Source organism: Rhincodon typus, chromosome 10 (assembly GCF_021869965.1).
Source record: "Rhincodon typus isolate 14 chromosome 10, sRhiTyp1.1, whole genome shotgun sequence".
In the NCBI taxonomy this organism is placed as follows: Eukaryota; Metazoa; Chordata; class Chondrichthyes; order Orectolobiformes; family Rhincodontidae; genus Rhincodon; species Rhincodon typus.
The window spans coordinates 56,670,169-56,686,080 of record NC_063341.1 but is presented as its reverse complement, the minus strand read 5'-3'; the positions used below and the strand labels follow the sequence as shown (position 1 = coordinate 56,686,080).

The 15,912-nt window shown below is 41.5% G+C and overlaps 1 protein-coding gene across 8 annotated transcripts in view; it reads left to right on the top strand.

Annotated features, from left to right (window-relative positions):
• LOC109913946 (CMP-N-acetylneuraminate-beta-1,4-galactoside alpha-2,3-sialyltransferase) overlaps window positions 1-15,912 on the top strand; it is a 425,675-nt gene that overhangs the window by 261,906 nt on the left and 147,857 nt on the right. For 7 of the 8 annotated variants that reach the window (XM_048602385.1, XM_048602384.1, XM_048602387.1 and 4 more), the window contains 2 exons: window positions 3,217-3,280; window positions 13,637-13,732. In XM_048602385.1, coding sequence (XP_048458342.1) covers window positions 3,217-3,280; window positions 13,637-13,732 — 160 coding nt within the window. Of the gene's footprint in view, window positions 1-3,216; window positions 3,281-13,636; window positions 13,737-15,912 lie in introns of those variants that run through there. The other variant, XM_048602389.1, reaches the window with a different exon arrangement.

The window sequence follows — 15,912 nt, the reverse complement described above, 5'->3', positions numbered from 1 at the left end:
ATATGCTGAGGGGAAATTTGATAGAACATAGAACATAGAACATTACAGCGCAGTACAGGCCCTTCAGCCCTCGATGTTGCACCGACCTGTGAAACCAATCTGAAGCCCATCTAACCTACACTATTCCATTATCATCCATATGTTTGTCCATGACCATTTAAATGCCCTTAAAGTGGGCGAGTCTACTACTGTTGCAGGCAGGGCATTCCACGCCCTTACTACTCTCTGAGTAAAGAACATAACTCTGACTTCTGTCCTATATCTATCACCCCTCAATTTAAAGCTATGTTCCCTCGTGCTAGCCATCACCATCCGAGGAAAAAGGCTCTCACTCTCCACCCTATCTAATCCTCTGATCATCTTTTATGTCTCTATTAAGTCACCTCTTAACCTTCTTCTCTCTAACGAAAACAGCCTCAAGTCCCTCAGCCTTTCCTCATAAGACCTTCCCTCCATACCAGGCAACATCCTGGTAAATCTCCTCTGCAACCTTTCCAATGCTTCCACATCCTTCCTATAATGCGGTGACCAGAACTGTACGCAATACTCCAAGTGCGGCCACACCAGAGTTTTGTACAGCTGCAATATGACCTCATGGCTCCGAAACTCAATCCCTCTACCAATAAAACCTAACACACCGTACACCTTCTTAACAACCCTATCAACCTGGGTGGCAACTTTCAGTGATCTATGCACATGGACACCGAGATCTCTCTGCTCATCCACACTACCAAGAATCTTACCATTAGCCCAATACTCTGCATTCCTGTTACTCCTTCCAAAGTGAATCACCTCACACTTTTCCGCATTAAACTCCACTTGCCACCTCTCAGCCCAGCTCTGCAGCTTATCTATGGCCCTCTGTAACCTGCAACATCCTTCTGCACTATCCACAACTCCACCGACTTTGGTGTCATCCGCAAATTTACTAACCCATCCTTCTACACCCTCATCCAGGTCATTTATAAAAATAACAAACAGCAGTGGCCCCAAAACAGATCCTTGCAGTAGACCACTAGTAACTGAACTCCAGGATGAACATTTCCCATCAACCACCACCCTCTGTCTTCTTACAGCTAGCCAATTTCTGATCCAAACCGCTAAATCACCCTCAATCCCATGCCTCCGTATTTTCTGCAATAGCCTACCATGGGGAACCTTATCAAATGCTTTACTGAAATCCATATACACCACATCAACCGCTTTACCCTCATCCACCTGTTTGGTCACCTTCTCAAAGAACTCAATAAGGTTTGTGAGGCACGACCTACCTTCACAAAACCGTGTTGACTATCCCAATCAAATTATTCCTTTCTAAATGATTATAAATCCTATCTCTCATAATGCTTTCCAACACTTTACCCACAACTGAAGTAAGGCTCACTGGTCTATAATTACCAGGGTTGTCTCTACTCCCCTTCTTGAACAAGGGGACAACACTTGCTATCCTCCAGTCTTCTGGCACTATTCCTGTAGACAATGACGACATAAAGGTCAAAGCCAAAGGCTCTGCAATCTCCTCCCTAGCTCCACATTTCAATTGTACCCAGCCCCTGCAGTTTCCTTCTCCATCCTATGCATCCTAAATCTTGCCTAATCGCCTCATAATTGCCTTTCCCCCAGCTATAACTCTTGCCCTGCGGTATATACCTATCCCTTTCCATTGCTAAAGAAACGTAACTGAATTGTGGTCACTATCACCAAAGTGCTCACCTACCTCCCAATCTAACACCTGGCCTGGTTCATTACCCAGTACCAAATCCAATGTGGCCTCGCCTCTTGTTGGCCTATCTACATACTGTGTCAGGAAACCCTCCTGCACACATTGGACAAAAACTGACCCATCTAAAGTACTCGAACTATAGCGTTTCCAGTCAATATTTGGAAAGTTAAAGTCGCCCATAACAACTACCCTGTTACTTTCACTACTATCCAGAATCATCTTTGCAATCCTTTCCTCTACATCTCTGGAACTTTTCGGAGGCCTATAGAAAACTCCCAACAGAGTGACCTCTCCTTTCCTGTTTCTAACCTCAGCCCATACTACCTCAGTAGACGAGTCCTCATCAAACATCCTTTCTGCCACTGTAATACTGTCCTTGACTAACAATGCCACACCTTCCCCTCTTTTACCACCTTTCCTGATCTTACTGAAACATCTAAACCCTGGAACCTGCAACAACCATTCCTGTCCCTGCTCTATCCATGTCTCCGAAATGGCCACAACATCGAAGTCCCAGGTCCCAACCCATGCTGCAAGTTCACCCACCTTATTCCGGATGCTCCTGGCGTTGAAGTAGACACACTTCAAACCACCTTCCTGCCTGCTGGTACACTCCTGCGACCTTGAAACCTTATTCATGACATCGCTATTCTCAACCTCCTGTACACTGGAGCTACAATTCAGGTTCCCATTCCCCCTCCTGAATTAGTTGAAATGTCTAATACTAGGGGGCATGCATTTAAGGTGAGAAGGGCAATGGTTCAAAAGAGACGTAAGGAGGATGTTTTTTAACACAGAGTGGTAGGTATCTGGAATGCGTTGGCAGGGATGGTGGTGGAGGCAGATACGACAGGGCACTTAAAGGGCTTTTAGATAAGCATATGAATATGCAAGGAATAGAGGGATATGGACCATTGACAGGCAGATTAGTTTAATTTGGCGTCATGTTTGGCACAGCATTGTGGGCCGAAGGGCCCATTCCTGTGCTGCACTGTCCTGTGTTCTAATTTTCTTGTATTTCAGTAAAGTAACAGCTAAGCAAAAAAAGTTCATTGAACTCCTAAAAATACACCACGTGTCTTCCTGTACTGTCATCCAGCAAATGTCTCTATCCTCATTTGTTGTATATTTTGGCATAGTATTAAACATGTGAAATAACTGTCTTCCCAATATATTTTAATCTGCAGGTTTCTTGAGTAATTGTGTTTTGATTGGGTTTTACAAGAATCAGCAGCCTGAACAACAAATCATGCAGCTGTCGTTATTTGAACGAACTTGATGGGCAGTTTTGGCCTGTATAACTTGAGGATGAAGAGAAAAACTGCTGCATTGCGCTGCCATTGAGAAATAACAGGGGAAAAAATTTGAAATTCGATACATCAGTTCTGTGATTTTATTCTTTAATCCGGAATGTTTAGAGAGGGATAGACGAAATGCCTGATAAAAGCCACTTCTTTGCTGAATTTGGTTTTCTGTCACTTTTGTTTTTACAGAATCAGTTATACAGAAGATTCTGGGAATAACTAAACATTATACTTTGACTTCATATCTGGACAGGTAGGTACAGTGCAATGTACAAGGATATAGGAAAGAACAATGCAATTATGATTTTAAGAGAAATATGAATTCTTTAGGTGAGGAGGTGGTTCTCACAAAGTGTTTTGAAATAAACAACCTCAAATTTCCAGTAACAGCTGAAGAGCAGTTATTTTGATCTCAACAAGCGACTATTTTATCCATGGCTGATAGGCATGCCCAGTGAGTTTCATGTTGAGTGTTGCCCAACCAAGCTTCATCTTTTATACATATTCTGACTTTAGACATTGGTCAGAATTCTTAGGATGTCAGTAGATTTTCCCTATCTTTATGCAACTACTCCAATATGATGGTGGTTGCTTCCTTACGGATGGTCTGATTTAGGAAATTCGTATAAATTTGAGTGGACCTGAGAGATGTCAGATTAAGTGTTTTGCTAATGGCTCTGGAAGTCACAGATCTTGGCATTCACAACTAAAGCTAAAGGGTTAAAAATCGCCTTCTAGACATACATCAGCATAACTTTTTCATTTCATATTGTCTGTCAGGAATACATAATTTGTATTGGTGTTCACAAAGTAAGTTGTTGAATGTGTTCCAGAAGCTATGACTCATTCAGAATGCAGTCACTGCATTTTAACTTGTTCTACAATATACACCCCTTTCCTTACAAAGCTCTGATAGCAATCTTGGTTGAAGGAACTGACTTTAAGACAGTAATTCTTTCCTTTAAGTTCCTAAAGAGAGTCACTCCTCCTTACCTTTGATTACTCCTTCAGCATTATAGTCATGCATTCATCCTCCTTTCTCCCAAGTCAACCTTACTATATATTTTCAGTTCCACCATCAGTAACTGCTGCTTCACCCAGACCCCTTGCCCTCCTTTTTCTTGGCGTCTTTGTCCTTCTCTTCCCTCTTTACTTTCAAAAGCTTCTTCAAGTGCTTTTACCTCTCCATCCACCTTTTCTCTTTCTCCCTCCTGCTTGTTGAAGCTTGTTGCCTACCTTGCTGTGAAGCTGTTTGATCTTTTTCTGCATGTGAGGAGATGTTCAAAAATTTATATTAGTGTTTTTTTAAATGCTTTATACCTTGCAACTTTATTAATTTTGAAATGTTATTATGTCTTAATTTTGATTATCTTCAATTGTCTCTGACCATAAAGCAGAATGCATTGCCCATCAGAGCAGCTATTTGACTTGCAGGTTTTCCTAAATTGAGTGTCACTGGAGACTTCTTTATGTGGCCCTACGTCAAACATAGTGCACTGATAAATGTTATAAGATTCATTAATATTATTTGGCAATGACAAGCCAATCCTGGTGCTGCTTCTAGCAGCTAAAAGAACATATTCCACAATAACTATCAGATGGTTCTGTATCATCTTGCAAGCAACTCATTGGACACTGCTAGATAGCCATAAATTTGATGTTGCCATAATGAGAGCTATTTCCTGGAGATTATGATTTTTGAAAGCATATTGACTTCAGTTGAATCAAATAAGATGATATGGGACAAGCTACTCATTTTAATGTGTAAGACCTTGATTTTGGTCCATTCATCTTGCGCGCAGTCATGAGAATTCCTGTCTCTGCAAATTCGCTTTCTTAAAATGTCTGAGAAGCATTAGGTTTTCAATTTGTGGTACAGGTTATATTTAAAATCAGGGCTACAACCCTGGATATAGGAAGAAGAGTGCGAGGTGTGGAGGTGACCTACCTGTAAGCCTATCTGGGAACTCCAGTACTGTGCAAAAATTTAAAAAGAAAGAATAAAATATAAAACATCCCATGAGTCTTTACCCTTAACATGCTGTCCCCCCCAACTCACTTCTTGTTCCCCTTTCAAGCCAATCAAATCCACCTCATGTCCTATATGTACTCCCCTTAACACCTGTTATTCCATGCCAATTTATGCATATATACCTCTCTCCTGGCCCTTTATGTTGTTCCCATCCACTACTATTTGCTCTTGCCCTGTGCCATTTCATCCAGTATCCACCATAGGCAGACCTCAGGATCTATGCTGAGATTAAATAATAGAAAATCCCATGTATCTTTTATAGAGGAACATCTCTGCTCAGCTGGAAAGGGTATTGGAGAGACAGGGGGAGGATCCAGTTGTTATGGTCCCTGTCAGGACAAACAACATACACAAGACGAGGAAAGAGGACATGTTTGGGGATTATCAGGAACTAGGAACTAAATTAAAGAACAGGTCTTCAAGGGTTATAATCTCCGGATTACTACCCAAGCCATATGCAAATTGGCATAGGAATGTGAGAATAAAGGAAGTAAACACATGGCTACAGGAGTGGTGTGGCAAAGAGGGGTTCCTTTTCATGGGGCATTGGCATCAGAATTGGGAGAGGAGGGATCTGTTCTGTTGGGATACACCTGAACCGTGCTGGGATGAATGTTCTAGCGAAAAGGGTAAGTAGGATGGTCTACAGAACGTTAAACTAGAAAGTGGGGGTGAAGAGAAGGGTAAAACTCCAAAAAGTATGATGGTCAATGGGAAACAAAATAGCAGGTTAACATCTGGGGGTGGATTCAACCGTATGGAATGTTGTGTTCAGTTCTGGTCACCTCATTATAGGAAGGATGTGGAAGCTTTAGAGAGAGTGCAGAGGAGATTTCCCAGGATGCTGCCTGAACTGGAGGGCAGGTCTTATGAGGAAATGTTGAGGGAGCTAGGGCTTTTCTCATTGGAGCAAAGAAGGATGAGAGGTGACTTGATAGAGGTGTACAAGATGATGACAGGCATAGATAGAGTGGATAGCCAGAGACTTGTTTCCAGGGCGGAAATGACTATTACGAGGGGGCATAATTTTAAGGTGATTGGAGGAAGCTATAAGGGAGCTGTCAGAGGTAAGTTCTTTACACAGAGAATGGTGGGCCTGTGGAATGCGCTGCCGGTAGTGGTAATGGAGTCAGATACTTTAGGGACATCTAAGTGACTCTTGGATAGGCACATGGATGATAGTAAAATGTAGGGTATGCAGAGTAGTTTGATCTTAGAGTGGGATAATAGGTCAGCACAACATCGTGGGCCAAAGGGCCTGTACTGAGTTGTACAGTTCTATGTTTTATGTTCTATGTAAAAGTATGAAAAAAATGAAAAGAAAGGAGAACTTAGGAGAGGTTATTAAAGTCTTCAGAACACAAAATAGGACAGAGTGTTTGTAAAGGATTAGGAATCTAACTTGAAGCACATCGGATAAAGGAATCACAACGTGAAAAGGGACAGTAAAAACGCTGAAGGTGTTTTATCTGAATACACGCAGTATACGAAGTAAGATAAATGAGCTTGTGGCGCAGATTGAAATTGGCAGGTATGATGTGATGGGCGTCACTGAGACGTGGCTGCAGTGGGATCAGGATTCAGAGCTAAATATCCAAGGATATACATCCTATTGAAAAGTCAGGCAGATGGGCAGAGGGGGTGGAGTTGCCTTATTAGTAAGAAATGAAATTAAATCAATAGCAAGAAATGACGTTAGGACAGATGATGTAGAATCTGTATGGGTAGAGTTGAGGAATGGCAAAGGTATAAAAGCCATAAATGGGAGTTATGTACAGACCTCTAAACAGTAGTCAGCATTTGGGGCACAAGATACACCAGGAGATAGAAAAGGCGTGTAAGAAAGGCAAGGTTAGTGATTGTGGGGGATTTCAACATGCAGGTTCACCGGGAGCATCAGGTTGGTAGTGGATTGGAAGAAAAGGAATTTGTGGAATGTCTACAAGATGACTTTTTGGAGCAGCTTGTAGTGGAGCCCACATGGGAACAGGCATTTCTGGATTTAATGATGTACAATGAGGCGGTCTTGATAAGGGAGCTTAACGTGAAGGAACCGTTAGAAGGCAGTGACCATAACATGATAGAAGTTACTCTGTAATGTGAGAAGAAGAAGCTGGAATCAAATGTAATGGTATTACAGTTGAATAAAAGCAACTACAGAGGCATGAGGGAGGGGCTGGCCAGAATTGACTGGGAGAGGAACTTAGCGGGAAAGATAGTGGTTGGAGACAAAAAAAACTGCAGATGCTGGAAATAAGTTAAATGAACTTGTGGTGCAGATTGAAATTGGCAGATATGATGTTGTGGGCATCACAGAGATTGGCTGCAAGGGGATCAGGACTAGGAGCTAAATATCCAAGGATATACATCTTATTGTAAAGACAGGCAGGTGGGCAGAGGGAGTGGGGTTGCCTTATTGGTAAGAATTGAAATTAAATTGATACAAGAAACGACAGTAGGTGTGATGATGTAGAATCTGTGTGGGTAGGATTGAGAAACGGCAAAGGTAAAAAAAACCATAATGGGAGTCATATATAGGCCTCCAATCAGTAGTCAGGATTGGGGCACATTATACACGAGGAGATAGACATGCAAGAAAGGCAAGGTTACAGTGATCATGGGGGATTTCAATATGGAGGTGGACTGGGAACATCAGGTTGGTAGTGGATTGGAAGAAAAGGAATTTGTGGAATGCCTACGAGATGGCTTTTTGGAGCAGCAGCCCTCTAGGGAACAGGCAGTTCTGGATTTAGTGATGTACAATGAGGCAGACTTGATAAGGAAGCTTAAGGTGAAGGATCCCCTAGGAGGCAATGACCATAATATGATGGAATTTACTCTGCCATTGGATAGGGAGAAGCTGGAATCAGATGTAATAGTATTACATTGAATAAAAGCAACTACAGATGCATGAGGGACGGGCTGGCCAGAATTGTCTGGGAAAGGAACCTAGCAGGAAAGACCATGGTTGGAGACACAAAAACTGCAGATGCTGGAATCCAAGGTAGACAAACAGAAGGCTGAAAGAACAGAGCAAGCCAGGCAGCATCTGGAGGAAAGGAGAAGTCAACGTTTTTGGTATTACCCTTCTTCAGGACTGTGCACAGTTAGGACAGACAGTGGAACAGCAATGGCAGGAGTTTCCGGGAGTAATTTGGGAAACACAGGAAAAGTTCATCCCTAGGAAAAAAGTATACTAAAGGGAAGATGAGGCAATCATGGGTGACAAAGGAAGCATAAAAGCAAAAGAGAAAGCATATTATGCGGCAAAGGGCAGCCGGAAGCCAGGGCATTGGGAAGCTTACAAAGACCAAAAGGCAGGACTATAGAATAAGGAGGAAGAAAATTAAATATGATAGCCAGTAATATAAAAAAAATTGCAAGAGTCCCTTTAGATAAAGAAAGGGCAAAAGAGAGACAGAAGTGGACATTGGGCCACTCGAAAATGATACTGGAGAATTAGTAATAGGGAACAAAGAAATAGAGGAGGAACTGAGTAAGTACTTTGTGTCAGTCTTCACGGTGAACGACACGAGTAACATCCCAAAGATTCGAGAGTGTCGGGGGGTCAGAGGTGAGTATGGTGGCCACCACCGAGGAGAAGGTGCTAGAAAAACTGAAAAGTCTGAAGATGGATCAACCACCAGGACCAGGTGGACTACACCCCAGAGTTCTGAAGGAGATAGCTGAAGAAATAGTGGAGGTGTTAGTGTGGATCTATCAGGAATCACTGGAGTCACAGAGGGTCCCACTGGACTGGAAAATGGCTAATGTAAACACCCCCCTTCCCGTTTAAGAAGGGAGGAAGGCAAAAGATGGGAAATTACAGGCTAAATTAACCATACTTTAGTTGTTGATAAGGTTTTGAGTCCATTGTGAAGGATAAGATTTCTGAATACTTGGAAGTGCATGGTGAAATAGGGCAAAGTCAGCATGGTTTCATTAAAAGGAGGTCATGCCTGACAAATCTGTTAGAATTTTTTGAGGAGGTAATGAGCAGGTTAGACAAAGGAGAGCCAATGAATGTTATCTTTCTGGACTTCCAGAAGGCCTTTGACAAGGTGCTGCACAGGAGGCTGCTGAGTAAGATAAGGGCCCATGGTGTTAGAGGCAAGGTGCTAGCATGGATAGAAGGTTGGCTGTCTGGCAGAAAGCAGATGGTGGGAATAAAAAACTCCTTTTCAGGATGGCAGCCGGTGACTGCTGGTGTTCTGCAAGGGTCAGTGTTGGGACCACAACTTTTCACTTTATACATTAATGATCTCGATGAAGGAACTGAGGGCACTCTAGCCACATTTGTAGATGATAGGTGGAGTGACAGGTAGCAATATGGAAGTGGGGAGGCTGCAGAAGGATTTCGACAGATTAGGAGAGTGGGCAAAGCAGTGGCAGATCGAATACAATGTTGGAAAGTTTGAGGTCATGCACTTTGGTAGGAAGGATAGAGACAGACGATTTTCTAAATGCAGAGAAAATCCAGAGATCTGAAGTGCAAAGCCACTTGGGAGCCCTTGTCCAGGATTGTCTTAAAGTTAACTTGCACGTTAAGTCGGTAGTTAGGAAGGCAAATACCTTGTTGGCATTTATTTCGAGAGGACTAGAATATAAAAGCAGGGAATGTGCCTCTGAGGCTGTATAAGGCTCAGGTCAAACCACATTTAGAGTTTGTGAGCAAATTTGGGCCCTTTATCTCAGGAAGGATGTACTGGCTGTAGAGCAGGTCCAGAGGAGTTCACGAGAATGATCCCAGGAATGAAAGACTTAACATATAAGGAACATTTGAGGACTCTGGGCCTATACTTGATGGAGTTTAGAAGGATGAGGGGTGATCTAATTGAAACTTACAGAATACTGACAGGCATGGATAGAGTGGATGTTGGGAAGCGGTTTCCATTAGCAGGAGAGACAAGGACCTGAGGGCACAGCCTTTGAGTAAAGGGAAGACCCTTTAGAATGAAGATGAGGAGAAACTTCTTCAGCCAGAGAGTGGTGAATCAATGGAATTCACCTCCACAGAAGGCTGTGGAGGCCAGGTCATTGAGTACATTTAAGACGGAGATAGATAGGTTCTTGATTGTTAAGGGGATCAAAGGTTATAGACAGAAGATGAAGAATGGGGTTGAGAAACTTATCAGCCATGATTGAATGGTAGAGCAGATTCAATGGGTTGAATGGCCTAATTTCTACTCCTTTATATTATGGTCATATAGTCTTATGGACTTAGCTGTACTGAAGAAACACTCACTGCATGCAGGCTCTCAAGCCCGGGGCTCATCTGCTTGCCTTCTTTTTTCTTTTGCTGTTTTTCTTTTCTTTTTCATTTTGTTCTGGTTTGTTTTTCTTTTCTTTGAAGCCATTTGCGATGGGTTGGTTGGTGGCATTGGCGCAGCAGCAAGAGCAGGCCATGTACCGAATGGCAGCAGCCCTCCCGGTGGTCGGAGGCTGCGGCAGCAGCAACGGCAATGGCAGGAAGGACATTCTCCCACCGTTCAAGTCTGGTAGCAGCAGCAGCAGCAAAGCTCCTCCAGTGATAAGAGGCAGCAGCGGACTTTTCAAGATAGTGGCACTGACAAGGTGACATCTCTGAGGAGGTGGCTGGAGCTGGACATCTGGCAAGGCAGCAGCAGCCTGGCCTGGCAGTGGAGTCAGCGACTCTTGGTTGCAGGAAGCCCAGACCAGGAACTCTTGGCATTACTGAGGCAGTCCAGAGCAGGGACTCCTGATTATTGGCGAGATTGCAGCTGCAGCCCCTGGTTGTAGGCCTGGGGGGGTGCGAGTGTGGTTTAGCACGGGACCCGGTGTTGACAAAGTGGGCCCAGCAATGAAGAAGTGGCACCTAAAGAGTGATGACTCCTGTATTGGTGGGTCCAGGTCAGGTGGTGGTGAGGCAGTGGAGGAGGGTTGGCAGCACCGGTATCGTTGGTGAGTCAGCTAAAGACTCATGGTGGAACTGGCGGAACGAAGATAGACTGTCCTTTAGTTATACTTTTTAATTCTTAAAGTATTCAAAATGGTGCCAAATTTTGGTGAGAATTGAAGCTTTTCACTATATTTAATGGTACTATTCACCGTAAGATGCAAGTGACAATAAATCTTTCAATTTCAATAAAACCCCATTTATAATATTTCTAATTCCGATTTAATGCCTTATTATAATAAAGATGTTATTCAGCTGCATACTCCCTTCTAAAAACAAGGATTGGAATTCCTAGTCTGAGGTCAAAACTTGGAGTTGTCAATCATACTGTGAAATGGCAGGCACCCTACTAGGGTCATGTTTAAATGCAGTATCAGTGATGCAGCGCTGATCCAGTCATCTGGCATAGGTCAACAGACAGAGTGAAATAGCAAGTAGCAAGTAATGCTTTTTTTAAACACTTCACTTGTTTTTCAAGAATTTAAGGGGCAGGAATTTTAAATGCATCAACAGCTTGACATCTCTCTAAAACAGCAGCTTTTGATGTTTTCTGTTCATGCTTTCGACAGTAGTCTTCAATAGTTACACTTGTCACTTTTGACAGATGTATTTGAGGGTTCCTCTTGACAGGTTCCTTTGAGGCGACTGGCAGTTCCCTTTGATAGGTGCTTTCAACAGTGCCCTTGATAGGCCTGTTGACTGTTCCAATTTGCTTGACACTTTTTGCATACATTCGCGCCTATAATTTAGTAACCCCAAAGGACACCTTCCTCAAAGAGTACCTGATCTCCTGAATTATCCTGGTACCATATCCAATCTGGCTTCTGGGACCTTACCTCTCCAAAGGGTTATCTGAATAATCCCACAATGTTCAGATCTTCTACCACGTCTAATCCACACGTATCATATTTCAGACATCGATGTCACCAAATTATGACAGAAGTGGAGGTAGTGGCTGATTTCTTTGGGTGGTTGCCTCCACAAAATTTACATTAATGAATTCTGACTTGGACTTATTAGCTGCCCATGCAAAAGTGTTGGGGGATGCGACTTCAATTTTTTGGGATTGTCTTCCCATTTTTGCCATGATGGAGAGGCTGTGTATTGTGGCAAAAATCCAGGCCCAGGAGCTTGAAATGGCCCCAGATAGTCTGGTCCACATCTAGCTTTCTCTATGGTACAGAGTAAATATTATTCAAGTGCATTTTTGCTTCTTGAAATTGTTAGGCCATTGTGACCACCTGTTCTTCTAATTGAAAACAAAATGACATCATCTGTTGGACGTCATCAGCTGCATATTGTCTTTTAATGAAGTCCACATGATTTAACGTTATTAATCTCTACATGTCAGGCCATGTCCATGCCAAAATTGTTATTGCACCTACAGGCATGACATTAGCTGATAACCAAGCACATGTTTGCCCTCAAAAAGGTTTTCAGTTCATCGCTCATTATTTGAGCGATTTAATGTGTCTCGTGATTCATTGGATGAGTGATAATGTATCACAAACTTGCTTGCACGGTTAACATTCTTAAAAGCCAAAACAAAACTGTTGAGAATGAAAAAAATATATTTTATACAAATTAATTCTTCCCCTGTATTTTATGTTTGTATTACCTTCATTGAGATGTTTAATAAATATTGTGAATGGCAGGAATTGCAGGTTATATCCCTGGAGAAGTTTGATAGTCACAGCTGCTCAATTAGAATTACTGCCATTGATAACTACTTTCTGTTTCCTATTATCTAGCAAATTAATATTCCAATTCTAAATTTCCTTCATGATCCCACGAGATTTCACTTTAACCATTAGTTTCATGTCAAAGACTACATCAACTGCTTTATGAAGTAAAAATGCGTGATATCCACCCACTTGCCTTCATTCAGCAACTATGGTACATCCTCAAAGATTTTAATCCTGTTAGGAACAACCTGCTTTTTATAATTCCATGTTGGTTTGAATTTATTTCCTTCACTCTCCCTTGATGCTTTTGATTTGGTTCCTGTATAATAAACTTTATTTTCCTACCCTATTTTTCAAACTAATGTTCTTCTAATTATTAGGTCATTGTTCTGTGCTATAAGGAAACATTAAGTCCTTTTCCTCCTTTGCCATAGAATAGATAAAACTTTCTGCCAGAGAAGTCTGAACCTCTACATTAAAAATGTTCTCGATATTAAAATGAAAACTTTTTTCATTAGATTACGCTTTAGATGTATTTGTTCTTGTATAAATAACAATTAATTAGGCCTGACAGTTTACAATATATTTGGGAACTGTTTCCATTTGTGCAAATGTTATGCAACAACTATAACTTTGTTTGCATTGCGGCATGAGGGCTACTCACTAATTATAGAGTCAATCTCTTTCTTGGGAAATTCTCAACTGGACTTCAAAAGGTGCATGGAATCTGTTTCTGTTACAGTCTTTAATGCACAACACCACAGTAAACTCTTTGTGTCCTGGCCTTATTGTAGGTGCTTCCAAAACCACAGCAATGATGTCAATGGAATTTTGTATTATTCTTCTGTTAATAATAGTGCAGTGAACATCAGAATTGCTGTGCAAATTTAGATTTGCAATTGAAATGCACCCTTTCTTTGGAAACTGCCAGAGGACATGAGTAGTTTTATAGTAAGTAGTCTTTGTCTTTTTCAGTTTAACCTGCAAACGATGCGTTATCATGGGCAATGGAGGAATAGTGGCCAACAAGTCCCTTGGGTCAAGAATTGATGAATATGACGTTGTAATAAGGTGAGTATGTTTTCATGTATTGTAATAGTTCCAAAAGGAACCAGCTCAAAAAAATCTTCATGATATGGCTTGTTTACTCAAGATCACTTTTGTACCAGCATCAGTGATTCAAGAATAAGAGCTAGCCACAATATAGTTTTATGATTTGTGTGGATAAGCAAGCAAGTCTTTCCTCTGATCTTTCTCGTTTGCTCATGTAAAGCTTTAGCTTTTACCTCTGGAACTATTTCTTTGCAGTCATCTTTGTTTGGTATTGGAGGTGACCAGCTTGCTTTCAGACTGACACACAGATTCTTTCCATTGGCTTGCTGCATATTCAAACCCCTTAGCCAGTTCACTTTGATTGATGGCCAAGCTTAAACATGTGAGGATCTAACTGAAAATGCCACATCAGAATAGTTGCACTTCTTAAAATTAATCTGTAACTAAAATGAGTTAATTTTCCTTTCAGTCCCTGTTTCCTGAGTTTGGGTTTCTGCTGCTGCTTTTGGATGTTAGGAAACATCGAAATTAAATGCTTCTCAAGTAATTCTGAAATGACAATGAGTACAGTACAGCAATGCATATAATTGGGCTATTGTTCCAAATTCACAAAGAACAAGGAGATTAAAATACATTATTTTACAATAAAGATGCATTATTGACATCAGCAATTGCATTTTCAAGACTTCTTAATTCATATAAATCTGAAAGTATTATTTCTGTTTTTTTCTGTCATCTAATCCTACTACCCCTACAGGATATGGTCACGGCATTGTAAAATGTTCAATGTCGTGGCAAGACTCAGAAAACTAGAGCTCAAAGCAGTGGATTGTTGTAAAATAACTAAACCTTCCTCAGTAAATTTGTCACATTGTAATTACTCTAGCCAACTTCCTCAGTTCTGAGGAAGGGTCACCGGACCCGAAACGTTAACTCTGTTTTCTCCTCCACAGATGCTGCCAGACCTGCTGAGCTTTTCCAGCAACTTTGTTTTTGTTCCTTATTTACAGCATCCGCAGTTCTTTTGGTTTTTATTTAGTGATCCTTTAGTACTTTTTTGGCATCCCCAGTTACTCACTTTGTACTCCAGAGAAACTGCTATTCTATTGCCAACGCTGCTTCCTACACTTATATAAATATATTTCCGTTATACAATGCTAAGGTATCAAAAATGACATAATGGAAGACTTCAAAATTGATGCCAAATAACTGGTCCATTTAACTCATGTCCTCTGAAGATGACACTTGGTCTTGACACATTTCACCTTTATATAGTGCCAATAAGGTAGTGAAATGTCCCAAGAAGAGTTAAGAAAACAAAAGAAAGAAAATTTAGGGCAGATGACCAGACATTTGGTTAATAATATAGGTTTTAGGGAGTGTCTTAAAAAGAGAAGGAAGAGGTGGAGAGATATTTAGGAAGGGAGTTCCAGAGTTTAAGACCCACAAGCATAGCACCCACAAATTAGTATGCTGAGTTGATTCTGGGAATGTGGTGATTTTTGTATGAGGAGAGCTTGTGTGTGTGTGCATTGAATGGCAGAGCAGACTTGATGGGTCTGAGTGGTTGACTTCTGCTCCTATGTTTTATGGTCTTATAGATGGTCCTGGTGACAGTGTAGATATGTGGTCAGAAACTCCCTTGACAACAGATATGAGACCAAGGTTACAACTGATCTAGTTCAGCTTCTGCCAGGCAACAGGAAGAGAGATGATTATAAAGCAGTAGTGACTACAGAATGGACTAAAGATCATGGCTGCTGTGTTTTTACTATGTTTAAGGAGGTAGTTCTGCTCATCCAGGACTAGATATTCATCAGGTATTCTGACAATGTAGAGATTATGGCGAGTTCAAGGGTGGTGTTGGAGTAGACTGTCATCTTTCTATATTATTAGAACCCAACACCTTGATTTTGGATGAAAGAAAGGGAAGCAGAAAAGACAGTTGACTGGGTATTCTCAGTCTTAGTGATAGAAAAAATACTCTGCATTTATTGTTAGAGGTGACAGCTCAGGAAGCAGAGGAAAGAAGTTTAAGGAGACTATTTGTACAAGAGGCAGGAAGCCTGGGATTATCTTTGCAGTTGGCACTTTTTTCACTGGATGGCAGTACCTAATTGTTTTTTTATGTGACCCATTCAGAAAAAGCAACAGTTAAACCAGTTGAGATAACAAGGTGTAGAGCTGGATGAACACAG